This window comes from Thamnophis sirtalis, unplaced genomic scaffold, assembly GCF_051295495.1.
Source record: "Thamnophis sirtalis isolate CommonGarterSnake01/CBP01778 unplaced genomic scaffold, rThaSir2_p1.2 scaffold_9, whole genome shotgun sequence".
Lineage (NCBI taxonomy): Eukaryota > Metazoa > Chordata > Lepidosauria > Squamata > Natricidae > Thamnophis > Thamnophis sirtalis.
This window is the reverse complement of record NW_028261389.1, coordinates 16,293,563-16,319,527: the sequence shown is the minus strand read 5'-3', so window position 1 is coordinate 16,319,527 and position 25,965 is coordinate 16,293,563. Positions and strand designations below refer to the sequence as shown.

General features: G+C 36.5%; 1 protein-coding gene across 1 annotated transcript in view; it reads left to right on the top strand.

Moving 5' to 3' along the window:
- Nucleotides 1-25,965, top strand: part of LOC148044051 (ELKS/Rab6-interacting/CAST family member 1-like) — a 105,088-nt gene that overhangs the window by 21,012 nt on the left and 58,111 nt on the right. The window contains exons 3-12 of the mRNA XM_087722922.1: nt 309-725; nt 3,926-4,000; nt 5,028-5,183; nt 6,533-6,625; nt 9,364-9,531; nt 15,336-15,503; nt 19,359-19,496; nt 21,060-21,200; nt 22,952-23,092; nt 25,342-25,535. Coding sequence (XP_087579048.1) covers nt 309-725; nt 3,926-4,000; nt 5,028-5,183; nt 6,533-6,625; nt 9,364-9,531; nt 15,336-15,503; nt 19,359-19,496; nt 21,060-21,200; nt 22,952-23,092; nt 25,342-25,535 — 1,691 coding nt within the window. The remainder of the gene's footprint in view (nt 1-308; nt 726-3,925; nt 4,001-5,027; nt 5,184-6,532; nt 6,626-9,363; nt 9,532-15,335; nt 15,504-19,358; nt 19,497-21,059; nt 21,201-22,951; nt 23,093-25,341; nt 25,536-25,965) is intronic.

Here is a 25,965-nt window from a genome sequence, read left to right as displayed (position 1 = left end):
GATTATCCCAATCAATATTTCTTAATTTTTAAACAGAATTCCAAGTAAATATCCATGTCCCCAGAATATTGTTTGCATTCATACAAGATATGTATGATACTTTCAGAAGCAGGTGCACCACCTATACAGCTTTTCTGCAAATACAACTCTATGGCAGGGGATCCCAACTCCATGGGCCATCTGTTTTAAAGAAAGGGATGTCTAAAATATTTTGGGAAACAACATTGTATATTTATATTCTCTGTCATAAATCTGTATTGTATTTCTTCTTACTGAAGTGATCACTGATTCGGATGCTTATTTCTCAGCATATGCAGATGACGATTCAAGCTCTTCAGGACGAGCTGAGGATCCAGAGGGACCTGAACCAACTTTTCCAGCAAGACACCAGCAGTAGATCCAGTGAACCGTTTCTGACAGAACTAACAGAAGAAAACTTCCAACGACTTCACACCGAGCATGAGCGTCAAGCCAAGGAACTCTTCTTGCTGCGCAAAACCCTGGAAGAAATGGAGTTGCGCATCGAGACTCAGAAACAGACCTTAAATGCTCGTGATGAGTCCATTAAAAAGTTACTGGAAATGCTGCAGAGCAAGGGATTGTCTGCAAAAGCCACCGAGGAAGATCATGAACGCACACGAAGGTTGGCAGAGGCCGAAATGCACGTTCATCACCTGGAAACCTTACTAGAGCAAAAGGAAAAGGAGAGCAGCTTGCTCAGAGAAGTGAGTTATTCACATAATCCATGTAATCTTGCCCAGTTCTTCTTCTTTTATCTTTTGATAGGAGCAAGCACTTGCAGATTTTTCTAACCAGTTTAACCAGCAACACACATCTTAGTCTGGAATCTAAACTTACTTGAGTGCAAATTGGTTTCTTATTCATAATTTATTCTGACCGCACATATCATTTGATAAATTTTGTGTGTAGGAAGTTGTGGATGTATCTGGGAATAATATCAAAAGCATCAAAAAAAATTGGAAGCTGAAATTTGAAATTTTGGGTTGTGAATATCCATTTATGTTTCCACCTGGATTCAGACATGGAGAGGGTATGAGTTAAGAACATGTCTAAAAACAAAATAAGCAACATATTTATGAACTTTACTTTTTTGTTCTTTAGGAGTTCATTTTTGAGCAAGAAAAATACTGGGAGCAATCAGGAATTTATCCTATCCTTATATAACAGCAAATCTATTCTGTGTGTTTATAAATAGAACCTACCTGAATCACCACAATCTGTACATTATTCTTTTATTTGATTTTACTGGGAAGCTGTAAATGATTGTCTAGTTCTATTTAGAAAATCAGAAATCTGGGCAACAAAGAATGACAGTTCTATAGTTTCCATAGAAACAATTACTTTACTATAAAGGATGTTTGAAACCATTTGTTGTTTTGCATCATGTTTCAAGTGGAGTAAGCATTATATTCTTCATTGATTTTCATATAACTTTATGATTAAATTTATAAATTTAAGGCAAAACAGCTGAGTTATTTTGGACAGAACATATTCATATAAACAAAATCACACATCATATAACGCTCAGAGGCTTTCTTATAGATAAAACTTGCTTTCCAAATTTCTTTTGTAGATTAAAATCATATTTACAGCAAATTAAAGTCAAATTATGTAAGGAAATCTGACAGCTCTATGGGAGGTATACAGGTATGTAAGAGGGTACTGAACAGTCTAACAATAAAAATATTGAAGGAGACTTTTGAAGAATGGAATCAGAAAATAACTCAATATCAACAATGTCAGTAGTGGGGTCTGCTTCTCTGAACAGACTGTATCCAAAATATGTTATTGAAGAAATGTTAGATGTAGAAAAAACATATCTGACAAAATGGAGATGATATTGAAAGTGGATTTACAACTTACAGTCTAAGAGAATGTTTTAGAAAAGGTACATTACAAACCAAGAAAGTGACTTGAATAATTTTCTACTGAAAATTACAAAATAGCAATAGCAATAGCAGTTAGACTTATATACCGCTTCATAGGGCTTTCAGCCCTCTCTAAGCGGTTTACAGAGTCAGCATATTGCCCCCACAGTCTGGGTCCTCATTTCACCCACCTCGGAAGGATGGAAGGCTGAGTCAACCTTGAGCCGGTGAGATTTGAACTGCTGAACTGCAGATAACAGTCAGCTGAAGTGGCCTGCAGTACTGCACCCTAACCACTGCGCCACCTCGGCTCTAATAGGCTTCTTAAAGCTTTGAAGAATTCTTTGTGATAGGACAAAGAAGAAATGAAAGTGTACAACAATATTTAAATGAACTAAAGAGTCCAAAAGTACAATGAAGGAATATAAAGTTGGTTTATTTGATCAAGAATAAAATAAGACATGTTACTCCTGGCTCCTGAATAGATTTTCAACTAACACCAGGATTGAAAGATAATGTTTTATGGATTTGTTCAGAGGTAAGAGATGATGAGATAAATGTTTGTAACCTTAGAGGTGGTGAAGAGTCATTAAAGTTGTTTCTACTTGTAATTAATTTTGGAGGCGACTTCTTTATATATTTCTTTTCTGTCTTTTATTAGATCTTTTCTTTTTCTTTTCTCCCCCTTGCACTTTTTACTCTTCTCTAGTTTTTTTCCTTTTAGTCTTAATGCTTACACTACACATATATTTAATACCTTATGCTAATATTTAATGTGATTTAATATTTCTGGATGTTTCATTATGAAAATTACTATAAAAATGGGAAGAAAAAGAGTGCATGATTTGTTTGTCATTATTCTAATCCAAGAATAATTGTGGTCTAGTGCAAAACAGTTTCTAGTGTTTTAGTCCAGGCATTTTCATTTTGCTCCTTCTTAACTACAGAGCAGGGATGTGGTGGCTCAGTGGCTAAGACGCTGAGCTTGTCAATCAGAAAATTCAGCAGTTTGGCGGTTCAAATCCCTAGAGCCGTGTAATGGAGTGAGCTCCCGTTACTTGTCCCAGCTTCTGCCAACCAAGCAGTTCGAAAGCATGTAAAAATGCAAGTAGAAAAATATGAACCACATTTGGTGGGAAGGTAACAGCGTTCTGTGCACCTTCAGCGTTTAGTCATACTGGCCACATGACCACAGAGACATCTTAGGAGCCGAGGTGGCGCAGTGGTTAGGGTGCAGTACTGCAGGCCACTTCAGCTGACTGTTATCTGCAGTTCGGCTGTTCAAATCTCACCGGCTCAAGGTTGACTCAGCCTTCCATCCTTCCGAGGTGGGTGAAATGAGGACCCAGACTGTGGGGGCGATATGCTGACTCTGTAAACCGCTTAGAGAGGGCTGAAAGCCCTATGAAGCGGTATATAAGTCTAACTGCTATTGCTATTGCTATCTTTGGACAGTGCTGGCTCTTCGACTTCGAACAAATGAGCGCCGCCTCCTAGAGTCGGGAACGACTAGCACATATGTGCAAGGGGAACCTTTACCTTTAACTACAGAGCACTTACGTCAGCTGCACTTGAATTGTTTTGATGAACAGTTCCTTGTTATCACTGTGGAAAGAGCTGTCGTCATCAGTAACTAGGTGGTTGCTACTCTGGGAATGTAGGAGTATTGCTGGCACAGATGCTTTATCAGCTTGTTGAATACATAGCAGATTGTTGCTCTTATTTATTAATCCTGTTTTTCCCCAAGTATTTTGTCCTTCTGGAAGACGAAAGTTTGATAAGATCATTGCTAATAGGTATTTAAAAATTTTAAAGTTCCTTTAGCTATTACTTTTTGAGTATGCTTTTTTTGCGGAAAATTATTGGCATGGAAGTTCACTGTAGCTGTTTCTTGTTTGTTTAAAAAATAATAATAACTGTAGCTGTACCAGGAAAAAAAGTGGAATTGTTTACCTATAATACTTTTTCTGTGAATCCCAGATGTTTGATGCTGTTGTGTTTAGGTACCTACTTAATATTTCTTCTTCTTAAAACAGGAGATGCACCGTCGTTTTGAAAATGCTCCTGATTCTGCCAAAACTAAAGCTTTACAGACTGTTATAGAAATGAAGGTAAAAGAAACCATTTTTTCTATCAAATGGAATCGTTTTTCTCTTTTTATTTTTTGAATTTTCACTCTGACATGTTGTACAATGCACTGATTCCTTTTTAGCACCTCTGCTATTGTCAGGAGAATTTCAAGAGTATTGTATAAATGTGCAGAACTATTTATATCTGGTTTATATAATGTATGTGAAATGATATAGGTCTATTTTACCTATTGTCATACTTGGCATCATTAATTCTTTTAATGTATTCCTATTTTGTTATATATTCTAGATAATTGTTCATTTCATAGGAAGAACTTTAATATAAAATAGTTTCAATAACAAGGAAATAATTGTTATATTTGAAACGGAAGAAAAATATTACAGAAAAAAATTAAGAAATAGTACATTTTTTTCTAGATGATGTTCCATTCCTTTTGAAAGGTCTTTTATGTCAGCATAGCTATTTTCATTGAATGTACAGATAAATACTTCTGACCGTGTTGCTGAGATGTAAATGTTTTTCTGTTGAAGGATTTTTTCTTATTTGCCTCCAAGTTCTCAGTGTATTCCCTGTGTTATTTCTGGGTTCAAAATGCCACTTTCCATTACTGTATATCTGTTTTCTTTTTAAGTTGTAGATGTCTGTGGAGATTTTCAGTCATCCAGGTCAAGGTTGTCCCAAAGGTATTTTTTTCAAAAGGTAATTGAACTTTCTTGTTTTTCCCTTGAAGATGTTTTGCTTCTCATCCAAGAAGCTTCTTCAGTTCTGAATCCTTCCATTTGCCACCATTCAGTCAGAACTGAAGAAGCTTCATGGATGAGAATCAAAACATCTTCAAAAAACCAAAAAGTCCAGTTGCCTTTTGAAAAAACACCTTTGGGTTAAACCGTAGATGCTTATTTGATTACATGCTGTAGTTAAAAATTATGTATAGCACAATAATACTACAGGGAGAGGTTTCTCAGACATAGTCCCTTAACTCAAATGTTGTTAGCAAAATATTGGCATTTTTTGAGGAAACTAAACCATTGTTCCATGTATTTGAAGGATTCTAAAATTTCTTCTATGGAACGTGGACTCCGAGATTTAGAAGAAGAAATCCAAATGTTGAAATCAAATGGTGCCCTCAGCACAGAGGAACGTGAAGAAGAAATTAAACAAATGGAGGTGTATCGTAGCCATTCCAAATTTATGAAAAACAAGGTAATAACTAAACCGTCTATGTTAAAAAATAGCTTACAATTTCCAAAAAAACACAGTCATTCATTAAATCACAGAATATTATAAAGGATTGGTGGTCTATCTTCTCTACTAGAGTTTTTTCAAATTAAGTGAAAATACTTAAGCAAAGCTGTAAATCTATGTAACTGTAATTTTAGATTGGTGAACCAAATTTGATTTAAGATGTAGAAACCAATTTAGGAAAATTGAATTGCGTCAACACAATTAAATAAAACTGTGTATTGTTCATGCTCTGGTAAAATACTCAAGGGACATTTGCTTAAATGAAGGTAAACAACTGTCCATGATATAACAAAGTGTCTTGGAGAAAATGATGACTTTGAAATTTAAGACACATAAGAGTAAAAGATCTCAAAAGGTTACAAGTGGCCATGCATTACCCATGCTGATCAATATAAATGTTTTTAAAGTCTGCTTAATGTCAGAGAAAAAGGAGGAAACACCCTGGGCTTTCTTTGAAAAATGATGAAATTGGGGTCTGCGTTATAGTTGCTTATATGCTAATTACCTTTGGGCATTAGAGTAATCAGATCAAAATGCATAGCATAGATTTACTTGTCTTATTTATGTAGCTTCCAATCAATTGATATGGTTCTGATTAAAATATTAAACTGAGCTGAAAATAATGAAAGGAAGCCAACTAGCAAATCCAAAAAGTTTTTTTTTACAAGATTATTGTTTACAAGACATGGGTGAATAATATGGTTACTTGATGCCAAAAAGATCTATCTAAGACTCCCGGGAGGGGCACAATTTAGTAATTCTAGAGCTGAAGTGCTATCACGTGCTCCCTGGAAGGTATCTGTCTCACATCGCTTAATGAAAGCACCAAAAGAAATAGGTCTTCCCCAAAGCATTCTAATGGGTGATTCTGCATTAAATCTAGAAATGGACTGGGTACAAATGCAGCAAATACAGTGTAATATAAATGGAAAAGCACTTTAGCAATCTTGTTTCCTTATTTTGGATCAACTGCAGTTTCCAGTTAGTTTTCAACAGCAGCATCATGTAATAATACGCATCACAGTAGTCTATAAAGAGGAGATAAAGGGTGATAAAAAATTACCAGATCACCAGAATACCAAGGATTGATAGGCATGTTTTACATGACGTCATCTAAAAATGCGTGAAGTACGATAGTTGTTGCAATATGAGTTTAGGGGAAAGTAGTTATTCTGAGAAACTGGTGTTTAATCATGGTGGGTCTGCTAGCTGTTTTATATGTTTACTACGCTTTGCGTTCAAGTAGCAGCAGGTTAAGAGGAAAGTATTTCGCTCTAAATGTAAAAGAATTAACAATGTCGTGGCAGGTAGAGCAACTGAAGGAAGAGCTAAATACCAAAGAGGTTCAAGGGGAGGAACTGAAAAAAAAAGTGGCCGATTTCCAGACAGAGGTCTCTGCCGTAAGACTGAAATTCCTTTATACGGCACCGCTCTGCTTAGCTTTCTGGGGTGGCTTCCTTTCCTTCCTTTACCCTCTGCAATGCTAAAGAGCAAGAAAACTAACAGTTCTGCATCTGTCCTCATTCACACCTGGTTGATATATTACAATGTATAATCTACTCCTTTGAACACCCAATATTAGTTGCTCAGCTTAAAAGATCACTCCAGTTGCATGCATTGTAATCTTAGGGCTTAGACAGAATATGAAAGGAAATTGTCACAGCATGATTTGTATCTTTGAGATGCATGTATGAAGCTTTCGAAACGAATAGTAGAGCCTGCGTGTTCTAATTTGAGCTAGCAGAGGTAATCTTGTTTTAATAAGGTTGCGTAGTTTTAATGCACTGTTAGGGGCACAAATATGAACCTTGTGTTGCTTGAACTTCCTGGAATGATGCTTTTTACATATCATGCATGGGCACATTTGATGTCTTCCATAGTTTCTATGATTTATTGTATGCAGCAAATTCAATTTCTAATTCTAGTAAAATGCAATTCCGATATATATGTAAAAAAGGGATTTTACCATTTGAAAATGTACGAGTTAATCTGTGGTGTTGGATCCATTCTGGACTCCTTTACAGGTGGAAAAAAGTTTTTTAGAGTTTTTTTTGTTTTAAATCCCATCTTTATTATTTTATAAGTACCTCAATGCAGCAAACATACCATATTTTTCAGACTATAAGACGCACTGGAATATAAGACGCACCACGATTTTGAATAGGCTAATTAAAAAAGAAGTTTTTGCACTCTGCAGGCCTCCCAAACCCTCTGCATGCCTCATTTTTTTGTGAAAAATAGGACATGCAGAGGGTTTGGGAGGCCTGCAAAGTGCTCCTGGGGATGGGGGGGGCAAAAACGAGCAAAAAACGGCCTTTTTCTTTTTTTTTTTTTTTTGCTCATTTTGCCCTCCTTAGCCCCAAGGAGCACTTTGCAGGCCTCCCAAACCCTCTGTACAGCCATTTTGGTGAAGGGGGTGGGGTTTCGGGAGGCCAAAAATGCTGTATTCAGTGTATAAGACGCGCCCAGATTTTCACCCTCTTTGGAGGGGGGGGAAAGGTACGTCTTATACTCCGAAAAATATGGTAATACGCCTTCCTCTTCCTATTTTCCACAAAAAACAACTTTGTGGTGTGTTGGACTAATAGAGAGCAACTAGCCCAAAGTCACCCAGCTGATTTTCATGCCTCAGGCAGGTCTGGAACTCACAGTCTTCTGGTTTCTGGGCCAGCACCTTCACCGCTACACCAACATTTGTGTGTTTGAGAAGTTTGATTTTTTGATTTTGAAAGTTTCTGAACTTTGTATCTTCCTATAAATTTTATCTAGTTGTCATGTTGTGTAGGAAATAGGAAACTATTGTGTTTTTTATCTTAAAAAGTTAGGTCTTAAGGCAAAACTGAAGTTACACCTGTCTTTAAGGTCAGGTATAGATAGTATTTATAACAAAGGAAGAGGAAATACTCTTTTTGGCATCTTGATGTTACTATTACTGTAGAACTAAATATGTTTTTAAAGAGTTGGAAGCATAATAAAGGATAAAAAGACTTACTGTATATTTTTTAAATTCCTTCCATGGGCTGGGGTCAGCAATATGATACCCACAGATATGAAAGCATATTTTGCCCTCAAAAGATTTTACCCAAAATGATGGAATGAATTGAGATTGCTAATCTTCATCAGATGTTGACTTTGTTGCTCCATTTTACTGCATGAAATTTCATGAGATTTTAATGTTCTTGTATGAAATCTAGCAAGATTTTGCCATTTTCACATAAGGTTTTGAAAGATGGCCAGCATATTATAAGGCTTTAGCTACGCTTCAACTAGTAGCTTATTATCTCTAAGCCTTGAAAATAACCTTGAAAATGAACTGAAACTGTGTTTGCCCGTGTATGTTGCTCTGGTTTACATTTATATTTTATCTTGCATCTCTTGAGATCTGAGGAAGAGTATAAAACTAAAGTGAAAAAAGATGTGAAGTACCATGTTTCCCCGAAAATAAGACAGGGTCTTATTTTCTTTTGACTGCCAAAATAAGCATTTGGCCTTATTTTCAGGGAAGTCTTTTTTTTTTGAGGTGCAGGAGGCGATGAGTGTGGTCACCTGCTGTGTTGCAATATTTTCAAGGAGGGATTATTTTAGTGCATGTGCTCAAAAGTCCGATTGGGCTTATTATCCGAGGAGGTTTATTTTCAGGGAAACAGGGTAATAATAATGCAGACATGTAATACCTTCTAGTGATAGTTTTCATCTGAACAATTTCCGCTCACTAAAAACCAGGATTTCTTTTCCTGCTGTTCACTTTTGAATGCTTAAAGAAAAAAATCTTATACTACAACTAATTTCCTTGGTATTTGGGCCTTTTTCAATTTTGGCTTTTCACAATTGTGAGGCTAGTGGTTATAAGAGAAGCTGTTTACTGCAACTTTATAGTCTTATGATCTTCCTATCAAGGAGTTTTCTTTTAAGAATGCTTTAGTCTCTTTTCCTCAAAAACTCTTTAAGCATACACAAAAGCATGCTTTTTTTTAGGTTTACTATTCCTTTATTCAGATTCCTTGAGCTGGCTTGATGCCGTACCTTTGAAATTGCTGGAAATGTGGTGCTAAACTGGAATGAAGCAATTTCCATAATGCTTTTGAATGCATTCTTGCCATTTGATAACACACATTCTCATACTTGGTTCTTCCTATAGATTGGTCAAGTGAAGCAGGAACTATCCCGGAAAGATACAGAGTTGCTGGCTTTACAGACAAAATTGGAAACCCTCACAAACCAGTTTTCTGATAGTAAGCAACATATTGATGTACTCAAGGAATCCCTCACAGCAAAGGAACAGAGAGCTGCCATCCTGCAAACAGAGGTAACAAACATATCCCTAATACTGGGTAGTTCTTCACGATGATGGAATTGTTGGGTTGAGCTGTGGAATGTGCATTCCTTCTGTTTTTTCCCCTTCAGTTCTTCTAAAGTTTCAAGGAAAATCTGTGATTTCCTAGTTCCAAACTTGAATATCTCTTTAAATCATAAGAAAGAATTGAGAAAACAGAGAATATGGTCTATTCAGCAGTGCCCACTAGTTAATCTATAAACATAGTATGAAGATAATAGTTATCTCCCATTGTTTATCACTTGCAGCTGGTGACAAACTCTAGATCTCTGTGATTCCTGAATATTGATAATTATCTTAGTTTTTATTAAATGGAAATTCCAGTCTCAATTATTGATATTAAATGAGGACAATCTATCATTTGTTATCATCCATAAGCTTACCTTTCCTGATGTGATCATTTAGGCCCCAGTGAGAAGAAATAGTTTATTTTCATCTAGAGTTAAAACTGGCTCTCCATTCCTACCTCTATTTTGTGTTCTTTAATTAGCGTACAAGACACTCTGTCCTGTTTATCAGCTATTAAACTTGTTTATATCTGCACTGCAATTAAGCGTCATTAGTTAGCTTCCTCTCAATCAGATTGTGTTATTGTGTTCCAAATCCTCATTTCAGGTCGTAGTAGAAGACAAATGCTGTTTAATTTAAATGCTCATATAAGACATTTAGAATTGACACTGAAAGAAATATGCAATGCTTTCACATTGGAAAAGAGATCATTTTAATTTGCAACTTGCTGTCAGTCTTGTAATTAAATATGTCAGAACCAATACAAATACAGTGCTGAACATTTTTCGCTATTGCTTTTCCAGTTCTGTGCAACATTTTAAAGTCTTGGCTGTATGCTGCTTTATCTTTTATTTACAAATGCAGGAAGTGCTTGATTCATGGTCACAGTTGGGACCAGAATGTGGATCATTGAGTGAAGTAGAAGTTAAGCGAGTTGACACATTAACTGCTTCGCTCAGCAACCACAATCCTGGCACTCTTGGTTGTGGTTGCTAAGCAATTGTACGGATTGTTAAGCAGCTGGAATAAGAACCATGGGGTTCCTCGGGGATACAGGAGATCCTGTAAGGTTCAGCTCAGGAGATGAAAATTCTCCCTGCCAAAATCCAAGCAGGATTTTCAACCCACGAGCAAAGAGACACTCTTGTGCCGAATCTCCCAGAGTCTCCCTTACCATGCTGACTCTGCTTGGATTTCATCTAACTCTTTTGTCTAGAGCAGTGATGGCGAACCTTTTAGACACTGAGTGCCCAAACTGCGCGTGTGCATGCCCACACTGAAAGGTTCGCGCATGCAAATGCTTGCATGTGTGGACATGCGCAACACATGTGTGCATGCACAGGACATGCACAAATGCACAGCAGAGACCCGAAGACCAGCTGGCTGGTGGGAGGCGGGGCATCCCAACACCGCCAGCGCAGCAAGAGGTGAGATCTTTTTCTTGTGTGAGCTTCTGTTTCATCATTTGCAGGGAAACAGAAGCTCACAAAAGAAACGCTACGGAAATCTGGCCTGGGGTGACAGCGCGCGTTCCAGCAGAGAAGGCTCTGCGTGCCACCTCTGGCACATGTGCCATAGGTTCACCATCACGGCTCTAGAGGTTGACTGAAAGAGCTGCACGCTGAAGGAACTCAGCTTCCCTCTGTGCATGGTAAGGAACTCCTTCATTGGGATTCAAGAACAAAGCTGAAGGATTTCGGACCCCATTTCTGGACTCCATCGAAGGAGTTCAGCTCCCTTCCATGCATGGAAGCAAATTCCTTCAGTGGGGTGCAGGAACACACACACACACACACACACCATTTCAATGCCCTCCAAGGACTTAAGCTGTCCTTGGAAAGCAGCTCTTTCAGCCAACCCCAAAGATGAGAGGGAGTCCTCTAGGCAGGAGACAGCAGCTTGCAACCTTATCTGGCAGCTTTCGCACTGACATTCTAGGGAAGGTGGCAGAAAACATTAGTCACATGATCACTTGTAGCGGGTGACAAACTCTAGAAGCTCTTTCTCATCCCTCAATATTGATTCTCCACCATTCAGCAAGGGCTAACAAGTTGCCAAGCACCTGGATCCTAATCATATGACCTTGAGTTGTGTGGGGGAAACATTTTGCAATGATCAGGAGTACTTTATAGGCTATAAAGCACCCTTTCTGAGGCCATTGTAATTCTGGATCATCATTATATAAATAGTCATAAGTTGAGGACTACTGGTATGAGTAAGTTATCAATTTCATTGATTAGGATTCCGGTCTTTAAAAGAGAGAAGTTTATTTACAAAAGTCCTTTAAACTTGACATTGAAAAATGAATGACAGGGAATTGGTTATTTGGTTCTATGTTTTAAATATATCAATATATTAAATATAAGGGGGAAATCAAGCATTCTTGTGGCTTTTACTCTAACAGTGGTATTGCCATTGGCTAAAATGTTGCTTTGGAATGTATTTGTTTGCCATAGATTAAAAATACGTTCTAGCAGACCATGTGTACTGAAAATAATACGTATAGGTGTTGGTAAAACTTCCATTACATTTTTAAATGGGAAATGTTCAATATAAACATTAAATAACTGTGTATGTATATTTGTGTCTGTCTATGTGTGTGTGTGTAATTGCTTCCTTATGGCTAACTAAAGTTATATATATTAGCCATAAGAGGGCGCCAGTATATTAGTTATTAAAATTTGTCTTCTGTTAGAATCATCAGAATAAGATTACATAGATGGCAAATACCTAATTGGGAAACAGTTTGCAAAATACGAAATGATCATTTTCATAGCTGTAAGTTGAATTCTTTCTTAGCAGTTAAATACTTCACTGCTTTGGTTCTGAAAGTTGAAATCCTAAATTGACAAAATTTTAAATTTCAGGATATTTTTACCCATTAATTTATATTATTATTAAAAATGCTTTTTTTCCCCTAACATTAATTTGATTTACAAAATTTACAGTGTCCTTTAAATGTTTAGCCTAACAATTTGCAGTTACCTAATTAAAAACATAGCCATTTAGCAGTTTGAGGAGGGCCAAGACAATCTTTGTATAATTTCTTACTGAATATTTCTACAAAGAGTCTGAAAGAGAAAACAAAAACTGTACAGGAAATTGTATGGTGAAAGTTAAATGGAGAGAGCTTCTGTGAAGCATCATAATAAAAAAAATGGTCTCTAATGGTATAAGGAATGGAGATGACATTTCTTAAATCTTTATTACAAATTATTTTGTGGTCCAAAAATATATACTTTTTTGGCCTTTAAAGCAATATGGGCTTCTGTTGTTTAGTACATAAATATGTATCTTCAGAGAGAACATGAATTAATAACAGCTGCCAGTATGTTTCACATTTGCCAGTGGCCAAGAAATTCAATATGTTTTCTGCATATAATGAATTTCTTTGGGGTAATTTATGAATCAGTGATATGGATTACCACAGATACCATTGGATTTATAATTTTTTATAAATGTGGTATGTTTTTATGTGGTACGTCTGTTTTGTTTTAAGTTGCCTAAAGTTGGCAGTGACTTATGTAACAGTGGTCTGAAATACAAAATATCTTGAGCTTGTTTATTCCGAAAGGCAAATAGGTAGAGAGGATATTGTAGCATGTTTGAATTCGAGAAAAGAGGATTTATGAATAGGCCAAGAAACTTAGAATTTTTTTTTTTAAATAAAGCAAAATATAAACCAACATTTATTTTGGAATAAAATGCTTCATCTATATTTAATTTTATTACTGTGCATGTGATTCCTTTGGCTTACAAGAATATTGTGCCAAATAGTTTTCTTAAAATACTTTTTGTTTGTTTTGGGATTTTTTAAAAAAATGCCAGTTATTTGGCCTACCCCTTGCCAATTCAGTGTAGAAACATGAATTCAGTTCCCAAGAAATGTATCATTTTCTCATGTGAAGATATTTACTAACATCCCAGTTTTGTCTTTTCTGCACATATAAAGTAATTTGATATTTAAATAAAATATTTAGGGTACTCACTGTGATTTTGAATTTTAATTTTATATATGCACGTGTGTTCATTGTATACCGGTAATTAGAGAAGCATTTCTTAGTTAATGACTTCTTGTTTAGCAACCATTTGAACTTACCTGTATATTTGATTACAGCTGTCTAATAAATCCCTGTTTGCCTGATATACACACAAGAAACCGTAGAAAATAATAATTTAGCTATATTGTCAAGGAATCTGAACTGCAGTGATAGTAGAGAGCATCAGTTTGATAGTCAAAATTCACTACTGTACCATACAGGATAAGAAGAACATTCAAAGATACGGTTTATTCCAATTTCTAGTATAATAAGAGACTTTTCCCTGTTCTTACGAACTTAAAAAATAGAATTTGGTCATTCCTTTCTCAAGTTCCTATTTTTTAAACCACCTCCATCCCTAAATCAGTTTCTAACACAATTCTTCATCATGTATTATTTGTTAATCAAATTTGTAAAGCTGCCTTTCTATCCAGTTTAAAACATCAAAAGTAAAAAAAGGAAAGAAATCCAGGTCCAAGGCCTCTCATTAAAGAAACAAAGTACCTATGCTACACATCCTCACTGATGTATTCAAATTAGCACCCTGGCCAATACCTGGGATACCTTCATGATCTTATGAAAGCCCAGTAACACTGGGATTGTCCGTGTTTCTGGGGGAAGACTTTTCCAGGAACTGCTTCCTAGGATCTATCGGGGTCAATACCTCACTGAGGGGACCAGGAGTATGTGGATACCATTACAGCAAATAACCTGGCCCCATGCCATGTAGGGCTTGAAAGATGACAACCAATACCTTGAATTGCATCCAGCAGCAACCTGGTCAGCCAAAATATGATCACTGGGTGGCAGTCTGCGGACACAATAAGAAATAAGTAGGCCTTCCCCTCCTCCCAAATTGCCACAGGTTGGTCCTTAATACAGACCTTTATCTGTGCTTAGTTGGAGTTGCTTCTCTTTCTCCAGCAGTTCTATGGATGGCTCTTTTGTCCCTTCATTCCCCATGGTATATCTGAAAATCAGAGACTCTGTGGGTCTCCGATTCAAGGCCAACATTGCTTGCTCATTTTAAATTGTGGCTTCAGCAGAATCATATACCATAGCTATAGGAACTACTCTAAGCTGGGTCAGACTGAATAAATAGGTCAGTGATGGCAAACCATTTCGGCACCAAGTGCCAAAAAGGGAGCACATGCGTGCGGCACCGAGTGCCAAAAAAAGAGCACTTCATGCGCGCTTGTCTGGGCTGCGACAAGGAAGAGGAGCTGCCCAGGGGGTATGTGCACGCCAGAAAATGAACTTCCAGTTTCCAGCACGCGCATGCCAGCAAGTCTTCCGGTTACTGCTGCGCACGCCCCGATCATCTGGCCAGCACGCATGCTCATGCCAGAAAATGGAAGACCAGTTCTTCTGGTTCCGGCACTACTGCACACACAAAGACCAGCTGATCATTGCCTGTGCATCAGAAATCTAGATGAGGAATGGGCGACGGGCATGCCAGGTGACATGACTCTTTGTGTCACTTCAGAGTTCAGCATAGGTTCGCCATCATGGAAATAGGTCCTTCTCCCTATAGTGGGGAACAGCAACAGAGAACCCCCAAGTCCAACAGGGAGAGATCTGCCCTCTGGGTTTACTAATTCTTAGAGAGGAAGAGAAGATAAATACAGTACACATGGATAGATCAATTATTTGTTAGCAGTGTTTACTTGCTTAAAAGCATTTTAATGAGAAGGAACTGGGTTTTTCCCCCCATGTGACTGAATTCAGGTAGATGCACTTCGGTTGCGCTTGGAAGAGAAGGAGGCAATGTTGAACAAAAAGACTAAGCAAATTCAAGAGATGGCTGAGGAGAAGGGAACTCAAGCTGGAGAGATTCATGATCTCAAGGATATGCTTGATGTGAAGGAACGCAAGGTTAACATTCTTCAAAAAAAGGTAGGCTTACCAAACATTGTTTTAAAAACTGAACTCTTTTTTTATTTTCACCAGAATGTAACACTAGCCTCAGCTGTAATGTTGTTTTCTGAAGCTCTTGACTGAGTCTTCTTTGACTCTAGTAACAATGAACATATTTATACCAATCAACTTATTTATAAAACCATGATAATTAACAATGATTCCTGTGCTAAATTAAGCAGTACATGAATTGTAATCATGTACTGCTTAATTTATTGTAATATGGATAAGATATCCATCTGATTAGCCTCAACTGTATTCACCGTAACACTCATTAATGGAGTGACAGATTCTGCATCACTTGCTAAAATGATTATGCAATCAGCCTAAACATATATGATATTTCATGCAGATTATGCAAATCACACATGTAGGTTTTTCAAATAATAGTCTAGAACTGTTCTAGTTTTTAATACTTATACTAATAATAGCTTATTAGTAACGTTGACTATCACTAAGTGTTGTATTTTTTTTTATTCTTGATGAATGAATTTTATTCTCCTTATGTACACTGAGAGCAAAGACAAATTCCTTGTGCGTCCAATCACACTTGGCCAATAATGAATTCTATTCTATTCTATTTCTTTAGTTGTAGAAGCAGTAATTTCATACTTATCTGGAGTGAATATTTTCTATTTGCAGAAACTTTTAACAAATGTGTCTCCCTGCTCGTTTGTTTCACAACACAATTGAGAGTATCAGTGAAAACATTCTATGAGCTGTTTTGTCCTTTGATCAAGTTCCTACTAAATGATTATCTCAGGATAATTTTGTTATTTTTTCTTGCTGCATAAGTACTATAGTTTGATAGGGCCAAAGCACGGGGGCTTTTATTTGTAAAAAAAATCTATGGATGCTTACCACATAAAGCCCTAAGTTAATACTTATGGAAGCATGAATTAAGTACAAGTTAACTACAATTTTTGTTAGACATTTATGAACTAATGATACTATATTTTATAATATCTTTTTTATTTTTGCTACATATAGAAAAGCAACAGTTTCAGTGTCTATATAAACAGTGTGTTGTCTGGTTACAGTTAGTTTGGGGAAAAACCCTAATCAAACAAACTAATTGCTCAAACTATATTGCATAGTAATCAGCCTGTTTCCTTCCAGATTATTTGGGTACAGCCCCTCCTTCTTCAATAATACAGACTAAAGTAGCAAGGAATCATGAAATTATAGTTCAAGCATCAGGAGAAACCTATGCTTCAAATACTTAATTGAGCAAAAAGTGGAATATAAATTGAACAAATAAATAAAGGGATCCTAGATATTTTGAGCAGTTCTCTTTCTGTAGCACTTCTCTTATTCCAGTCTCCTCAAATAAATGGTTAGAGTTAACCAGGAGAGGTCTGGGAAAAATGGTTTCATCAAGACATAGAAGGTCTTAGCTACAAGATGTTTTAAGATTACCTCTTGAGTATTGTAACTCTTCCTTGCAGTAGAATGAAAAAGAAGCTTTAGTCATTTTTACTTAACTAATTCTCATTAAATTAAAACATTATTTGAATATCAATATCAGTGTCTGTTGATCTTAAAGTGCCTATCAATTATATTCAGTAATTAGTTTAAGTGGGCAGGATTTTCTTTGTAAGAGTGCTAGGAATTATATAAAACATGCAGAAAGCTTTTTTTTTTTGCTTACTGTTATTTCATGTTATTATATTTGCATTCTACTATATTTTAATATATATAAGCTTTACAGAACCAAATCATTATTGACATTCTTAAAAATGTGTTAAGATTGTTTCAGTGAAGTCTGTGAAAGACTTCCCAACTGCTATTTATATGAATTACTTGCTAATATTAACTGAGAGAAAACAAGCAGTGTGATAGCTTGCACAAGAAATAAAATAGATTTATAGGCTAAAATGTCCTACAGAGCTTGTATGCCTATGTTATGAGCTTTACTCTAATTTTAATAGGTCCTCTTTAATCTTCTTCCCAGGGTGTGTAAGAGAGAGACAGAGGACACAATGGATTGATGAAATATGCATATGGTCTCCATTACTTTTAGATAGCTGAGACAGTTTTACATTTTAAACTGATTTAAATAGGTATTTCTATTAGAAAGAGGTTGTATTTTTATGGCTGTATTGAATGGCATTTTTAGTTTGTTATTTTATTGGTTTGAATTGTACATCATACTTCTATTTATTTTTAAAATTAAGGCGTGCGTGCACACACACACACACACACACACACATCCAGCAGTTTTTTTTCCAGAAAGAAGGATAATTTTTTTCTCTGATCTCTTTTGTGTAATCTTTTCTGAGGTTCCTACAGCCCAACCATCAGCCCTCCATCAGTATGTACAACTTTTTCCTGTGTTTTTTTTAAATTTTCTATCCACAAAAAATTGAATAGGACAGTAATAGCTGATTAGACATTTCTCACATGCAATTATGATAAATGCCATTCTCTGAAGAATTTCCCGTGTGGATTTGTATTACAGATTTCTGAACTTTGTAATAAATCATTGACTTGGAAAATAGAATTGATGTTTCAATTAAAGTCAGTTTGGGAACATGTGTTAAAAGCGTAGAGATTCCCGCTTACTTGCTGGTACAGATCCTAAGATCAGACTTTCTCTATATGCCTGTGAAGACCCTTCATACTTACTTATATTACTATGTTTCTATTATAGCCCACCAACTGATGAAAGATACATGCCCTCGTCTTCTGCTTGTTTAGCTACTGAACTGAAAATGAGTTTGTAAAACTTAACATTAAGTACAGTTGAATTAACTGTTCGTTCAGTTGGCTAATAAAATATTGTAGCTTCCAGGGAGATAGTAGTTGGTCACTTCAGCAAAATACCTTGGAACACTTTAAATTCTTGACAAATACATCATAAACTTTAATGGAAAGGAAATCCTCTAAATCCTAATCCTAACCCTTACCCTTTCCTGAAAGCCATACTTCTGATACCATTAGTTTCTCTATTCAGAGTTAAGTGGGATAGGGGTAGGGATAGGGATGGGATAGAATTGAATTGAATTCTTTATTGGCCAAGTGTGATTGGACACACAAGGAATTTGTCTTCAGTGTACATAAAAGCTGTAAGTGATAAATCATGATCATAGTCATCATAAAAATGCATTCCTCATAAATCATAAGATACAACACAGTGATAGTCATAGGATATTAAATAAGCAATCAACATAAATCATACTAGGAAACTAAATAAAACAATATAAATCTTAAAGATACAAGCAACAAAGTTATAGTCATAAGTAGAAAAGGAGATATGTAATAGGAAAGATGAGAAGAATAATAGTAATACAGCCTTACTAAATAGTTTGACAGTGTTGTGGAAATTAGTTGTTTAGCAGAGTGATGGCATGGGGGGGGGGAACTGCCCTATTTGTTCTGGTGTGCAATGATAAGAAAGTGCTTTCTTATTCAGACACGCATGGATCCTAAGTGCATCATGTTTTTGGAGACAGAATTGAACTTGAGGCCAAAGGGTTGGGTTCAGTTACATAAAGGCAGAAGAAGCCTTAGAGCATCGGAGGTCTTCCTGTGTTCCTCCTTGTTGCCCCGTCTCTAGATTCTGCACAATAGAAGCATAACGTCTGGACTTAAAAAATCTGAATGACTGTTATCAACAAGGAGAACTTTCTGTATCTAGTGGTAGTCTGGATTTTTGCAGGTCAAACATTGTGGCTGAATCGCAGGATCACAATAAAAATAATGGCCAAAGAGAGTAGTGGCTATGAGATCTTTCTCTGCTACTCTCTAGTAGAGAATAGCAATTAGGATACTGAGAACTCAGATCCCTAACTGTGGCCCCTGAGTTTTATGTTCCCTGTCCTTCCCTTTAAGATTGAGAATCTTCAGGAGCAACTAAGAGACAAAGAGAAACAAATGAGCAGTTTGAAAGAAAGAGTAAAATCCCTGCAAGCTGATACCACCAACACTGATACAGCCTTGACTACACTAGAGGAAGCACTTGCAGAAAAGGTAAGTCTGAAGGAAAGGAGATAACATTATTTAAAGATGTTGCCTTCATCCCTGTAGACATTTGTTTGAGAAGTAATTCTCTTGTGTCCTCTTTCATTTATTTTATTGGTTGAAATGAAGAAAAATATAAGTGCATACCATGGCATTAACAATATAATACAAAGTTATTAACCCTTGTAATGATAAAAAAAATAAAGGAAAAGGGGAAAATTTATGAAACAGACCCCTTCCTTCCTCCAAGTCGAAGGGGAAAAAATGAATTGAAATAATGACATTGTCAAGGTTGTTTATTCAAGTGGAATCTTGGTGTCCATAGGATTTTGATGACTTTAACATTAAATAATGAAAATAATCTTGCATAACAATTTTAGGTTCTCACTAGACCAGGAGTCTCCAAACTTGGCAACTTTAAGACTTGTGGACTTCCAATTTCCAGAATTCCCCAGGCAGCATGGCTGGCTGAAGAATTCTGAGAGTGGAAGTTCACAAGTCTTAAAGTTGCCAAATTTGGAGACCCTTGCATAAACAATCAGTTACCTGTTGGGTCATTGTTTAGAAACGTTTCCTTGCCAGATTCTTCAATATCATAAACCATGGCAGTTTCTAACGTATTGCATTCACTAGAAAAGTTCTTAAAAATTCAAGGAGACATTCAGATATGTACGTGCTTTGCAAGTTGCCCGTCTTGACCACAGAAAATGTTTATGATATTTTGTTGAAAATTACTTATGATCATTTTATGACATAAATGTTTTATAACATTAGCCAAATTTCAATTCTACTGGAGTCATGGGTCCCAGATATTGGACACATTCTCTAAATTAGCCCATTTGAGGTGCCTTGGTTCAAAAGGTTTTACCCTGATTTTGCCCAGTCAATAAGCAGAGACATGAAAGTTTTTGTAGTATATAGATTTTTCTGTAGAGAAATGGTAAGTATTTTATATTAGGACTCAGCCACCTATACCACAAATTGAATGCTAACTTCTTTTGCTTTCCCTTTACCTTGCGGAAAGAATTGCAGGTAATTAGTGTGGCTACACTTATAAATTCACTCTAAAGTGAATTTATAAATTTGTAAAAGGCTGTTTCAAAGTAGTCAGTGATGTTTTTCAATGTTTTTTAAAAAAACTAGAACTGTTATCTTTCTGCAATTGCTTGTTTTAATGGTTCTCATATATAGCAAAGCCTGATGCCTCCATTGTGAAGCCTCTTTCTTAGCAATTTATAGCATTATGTTGCATTCCTTGTCATTTTTGTTAATGTTAGTAATGCCTTTTTCAGAAACAACGAGTGCTGTCTCAATTCTTAGTTTCTGGAAATAAAAATCCTTGGAAGTTTATTTAATAAATACATTTATTTCAAATGTTGGCCATTTAATGTTTTCAAAATAAAATGATTACAAGCATTTATTTAAAATCAAATTTCTCTATATCCTTTAAAATCCAGTAAATTGAATTTAGCAAAGCTTGTATTCTGAGTGAGACAGGAACTCTGAAATCAACCATGTTTATGTACATTCAAAAGATTACGTTTCTATGCAATAATATTCTGTTTTTGCCAGGAGCGTACTATTGAGCGACTCAAGGAGCAGCGTGACAGAGATGAGCGAGAAAAACAAGAGGAGATTGACAGCCATAAAAAGGATATAAAAGACCTTAAAGAGAAAGTCAGCATCTTGCAAGCAGATCTTACAGAAAAGGAGGTTAATATTAAAGATGCATATATACATTTTGGAATTGCAACATTAAAATGGGATTGGAATAGGCTCCTGAGCTCCGTTTTCATTGGCAGAGGGTTGCAGGAGGCCGTTGCAGCCGAAAACGGAGTTCAGGAGCCCGTTTTTGCTGGCAAAACACTCAGACCAGTTGTTACACACTCAAGAGTGAAACGTGCATCTTCTAAAAGTTGCTTTGAGTTCCAAACAAATCATGCTGTTTTCTTCGGTTCTTGGACCAAGATTTCAGATGGTATTTTCAGTGTTTCATGTGAGATCACTTTCAGTATGTGTTGCCTATGCCTTGTGATCTTTCTTTTTTAAAAAGAAAATCCATCTAAGCTTATGTGGTAGCTGCGAAAATCCATAAGCTATAACAGAACAACAGTTGCTTAAGTCTATGCCTTAAGCCTGAAGAGCCATTGTGTATTTTGCACTATTGTTAGAGACAATCAGGGCTCCACAACTGAGTTATTACAAAAGCTCCTGAGTTGCAAGTTGTAAATGCAAGGACCACTATTATTACAATACTTAAGTTAGTATAGTTTAACTTGCTAATGAGTTGTAAATTGATGGAAATAAATGGATGTAAAAGCTTGAGGCATTGGTTTGTTTTGTCTTTTCCTTATTTAACATTAATGATATGCATGAAAGGATGCAGCAGCCCACAGAAACCCAAAGGAGAACACAAATGTGCCAAGACCAGCAGACCAATTGTTTTTTGCTGGGCTTTAGCTTGTGAGACTGAAAGAGCTACTGCTTGCAGTTGGTTCTTATTGGGATTTTTAAAATAAAGTTATTACTTGGTTAATTTTTTTCTGCAGAATGGATGACAGACACTGATGTTTGTGAACCTTGGGTGAAAAATTAGGAAAGGAAAGACTTATTCCAAAATCCGTGGTTTTCTATAGCCAGAATACATGAAACATATTTTTTTTTAATTCTGTTGAAATGGTTGAATTGCTTCTATATATATTTCACTGGAAAATAATCCATTTAGAATGTTTTGGGAGAAGGTTTATTGTTCTAAAATCAAAACTAATTATGTTTCCCATTTTATACACCTTTATGCATTCTACTATAAATGAAACAAACCTTTATGTTGTAAAAAGGAACAATTTCTCAAACTATTTTTTGGAATTCAGCATATTAAAACTTCAATGCATTTAATATGTTTATTAGTCATGAAAGTTCCTCCCAAACTCCTATCGCTTATTTAAACAAATAGATAGCTATCAGACTGAAAAAGAAGTGGTGCGGTGGCCTAGAGGTGGAGCTCTTGCCTCATAATCAGGAGGCTGTGAGTTCAATCCTAGGTAGAGGCAGATATTTCTCTCTCCGGGCACAGTGAGAATATATCTGCTGAACAAAACTCCTCATTGGCAACAGGAAGGTCATCCAACCAGTAAACACTGTGCTAGCTCCATTCAGTTGTTCAGACTCCACCCCGCAAGGAATTATGGAGTCGTTAAAATATGATGATAGTTATCACACTGAAAATAGTATGATAGCTATTTTTAAATCATATGGCCCTTAAATGAGTTTTAAACATTAGTAACTGTCTTGTAACTAAAAACACTTCAATTTTGACTCTAAAAATAGTACAGTATATATGGAATGGAATGTAGAGTTGAATTGAATTGAATAATCCATTATTGCAGTATGGTATTCAAGCCTATGAAAGAACACAATATTTGAGAATGAGAGCAATATCTGTTGACACATTTATTGTCTTGTAGACTACACTCCTGGATTTGAAGGAACACGCCTCTTCATTGGCATCAGCAGGCTTGAAAAAAGACTCTAGACTGAAAACATTAGACATTGCTTTGGAGCAAAAGAAAGAAGAATGCCTGAAATTTGAATCTCAGCTGAAAAAGGTAAATATTATATAAATAATAAATATAGCAGTAGACTTATATACCGCTTCATAGGCCTTTCAGGCCTCTCTAAGCGGTTTACAGAGAGTCAGCATATTGCCCCCAACAATCTGGGTCCTCATTTTACCCACCTCAGAAGGATGGAAGGCTGAGTCAACCCTGAGCCGGTGAGATTTGAACCGCTGACCTGCTGATCTAGCAGTAGCCTGCAGTGCTGCATTTAACCACTGCGCCACCTTGGCTCAGTGGTTATACATGTCTCGTCATAAATGACATGTCTCGTCATAAATGAAATTGTAATGATGACTTCAACCTTATTTCATTGTATCGTTGAGTTCATTGTTATGCAGAATAAGCTGTAAAATTATTACCACACTTCTGTTGGGAAAGAAGTTCATGCCCATTTTCATATGATATTCAAAATCAGATAACCTGCTGCTTTGTAGCACACATAAGAATTCAAAAAGTTATCAACTAAGTACTAATAAAGTAGAAATAAATCAGTTGAACATACCTATATGTTGAATGAGTGTTGAAAGAGGTGTTGATAATTGAAAGTCTGCAAATCAGAGACTTAAGAAAACTCATATTATGAACTAGGGGAAGCTACTGAAAATTTTTATGGAAACACTTCCAATCTGGAATAGTGGCCTTTTTTTTGGGGTTTGGGAAATCACTGTATTTTAAAAAAGAAGGGAAATAGTCCAATTCTGTCCATAACCACAGACTTCCATAACCAGAAATTAGCCAAAAAATGTATCTTAGCTGGAAGGGGAGATGGACACCTGTCTTATACATACTAACTAACTAACTGTCAATAGTATTTTTGACTCTAGCCAGCCAGTAAAATTTTAAGTCAATCTTAAAGACAGTAACCTCTTGGAGAATGTTTGTGGTCAGATGTGTTTCATCCATTGGTTGTAGTTGTCACATGGCCATGCAGAGTTTATTGGGATTCCCAGGAGACCCATAAAGTATTAGGGTGAAGTTGTCTAGACTAAAATCTGAGTCTCTCAAGATAATCAAACAAAAGCAAAAACTGGCAGCAGCTGGAAAAAAACAAAAATGTAAAATTTTCCCATAGAAAATTTTAAAATATTGTAGTATAATTTATAGTAATTATTATTATTTTAAAAAATACTTATTCTGTTGCTTCTAGGATAGGTGAAAATATTCAATATAAAAATATGGCTCGTATTGGACACTCATACATTAACAAATCTAAAGAATACTTGTGGCTCAGTGGCTAAGACTCTGAGCTTGTCAATCAGAAAGGTCAGCGGTTCGAATCCCCAGCACCACATGAGCTCCCGTTACCCTGTTTCTGCAAAAATAAAACACGGTCTTATTTTCTTTTGACCCTCAAAATAAGCACTTGGTCTTATTTTGGGGGAGGTCTTATTATTTTTGAGGTGCAGGAGGCAGCGAGCGTGGTCACCTCATGGTTGCTGATGTATTGCAATATTTTCGGGGAGGGTGTATTTTAGCGCATGCGCTCAAAAGCCCAATTGGGCTTATTATCCGCGGAGATCTTATTTTCGGGGAAACAGGGTACTTGTCCCAGCTTCTACCAACCTAGCAGTTCGAAAGCATGTAAAAATGCAAGTAGAAAAATAGGGACCACCTTTGGTGGGAAGGTAACAGCGTTGCGTGCGACTTCGGCATTTAGTCATGCCGGCCACATGACCACAGAGATGTCTTCAGCCAGCGCTGGGTCTTTGGCTTTGAAACGGAGATGAGCACCGCCCCCTAGATTCGGGAACAACTAGCACATATGTGTGAGGGGAACCTTTATCTTACAACTATAATAAAGATCTCATTTTATGTGAATAATATATGAGATAGGAGTACAGTTTTCATTGTTCAAGAATTAATAGCAATAGCAATAGCAGTAGACTTATATACCGCTTCATAGGCCTTTCAGGCCTCTCTAAGCGGTTTACAGAGAGTCAACATATTGCCCCCAACAATCTGGGTCCTCATTTTACCCACCTCGGAAGGATGGAAGGCTGAGTCAACCCTGAGCTGGTGAGATTTGAACCACTGACCTGCTGATCTAGCAGTAGCCTGCAGTGCTGCATTTAACCACTGCGCCACCTTGGCTCGTAATGTATCTTCGTACTGTGAGAAGAACTGGGCTCCATTTTGTATGCAATGGCTCTCCTTAACATTATTCTTTTTCTTTCAGAATAGAATATTTTATAGCATGGATGCGCGAAATAACTCTTAGAACGTTTTTTTCTCAAAAGGCTTATGAAGCAACCATTGAGGCCAGGGCCAATCCAGAGATGAATGATAGATTTCAGCAGTTCGAAAAAGAGGTGGCCCAGTATCGAGAAGAGTCTACCAAGGCTCAAGCTGAAGTTGATCGCCTGCTGGAAATCCTAAAAGAGATGGAAAATGAGAAGAACGATAAAGATAAGAAGATAGCTGAACTGGAAAGGTGAGAAGGGTGTTAAAAGAGTGGGGAAGGAATGGTTCAGATTTATTGAGCTTTTTTTAAAACGCTACGGGCGGGTACACATGTTTTCTTAATAGTTGAGAAGTCTGCCATTTTTTGACTATTCTGAAAGATAAATTGAAATTTTGGGTTGAAATAAACTGCATCCTTTTTTTTTTTACTAGAGACTTCCTTAATTTACTTACCGTATTTTTCAGGGTATAAGACGCCCCTTTTTTCCTCAAAAAAGAGGCTGGAAATCTGGTGCGTCTTATTCACCGAATACAGCATTTTTTTCCTCCCAAAGCCCCGCCCACTTCACCAAAATGGCTGTGCATACCCTTATGGAGGCTTTCAGAGAGTTCCTGGGGGCCCGGGAAAACCTACTGTATTTCTCTCTCTCCATCTCTCTAGTTCTCTCTGTCTCTCTCTC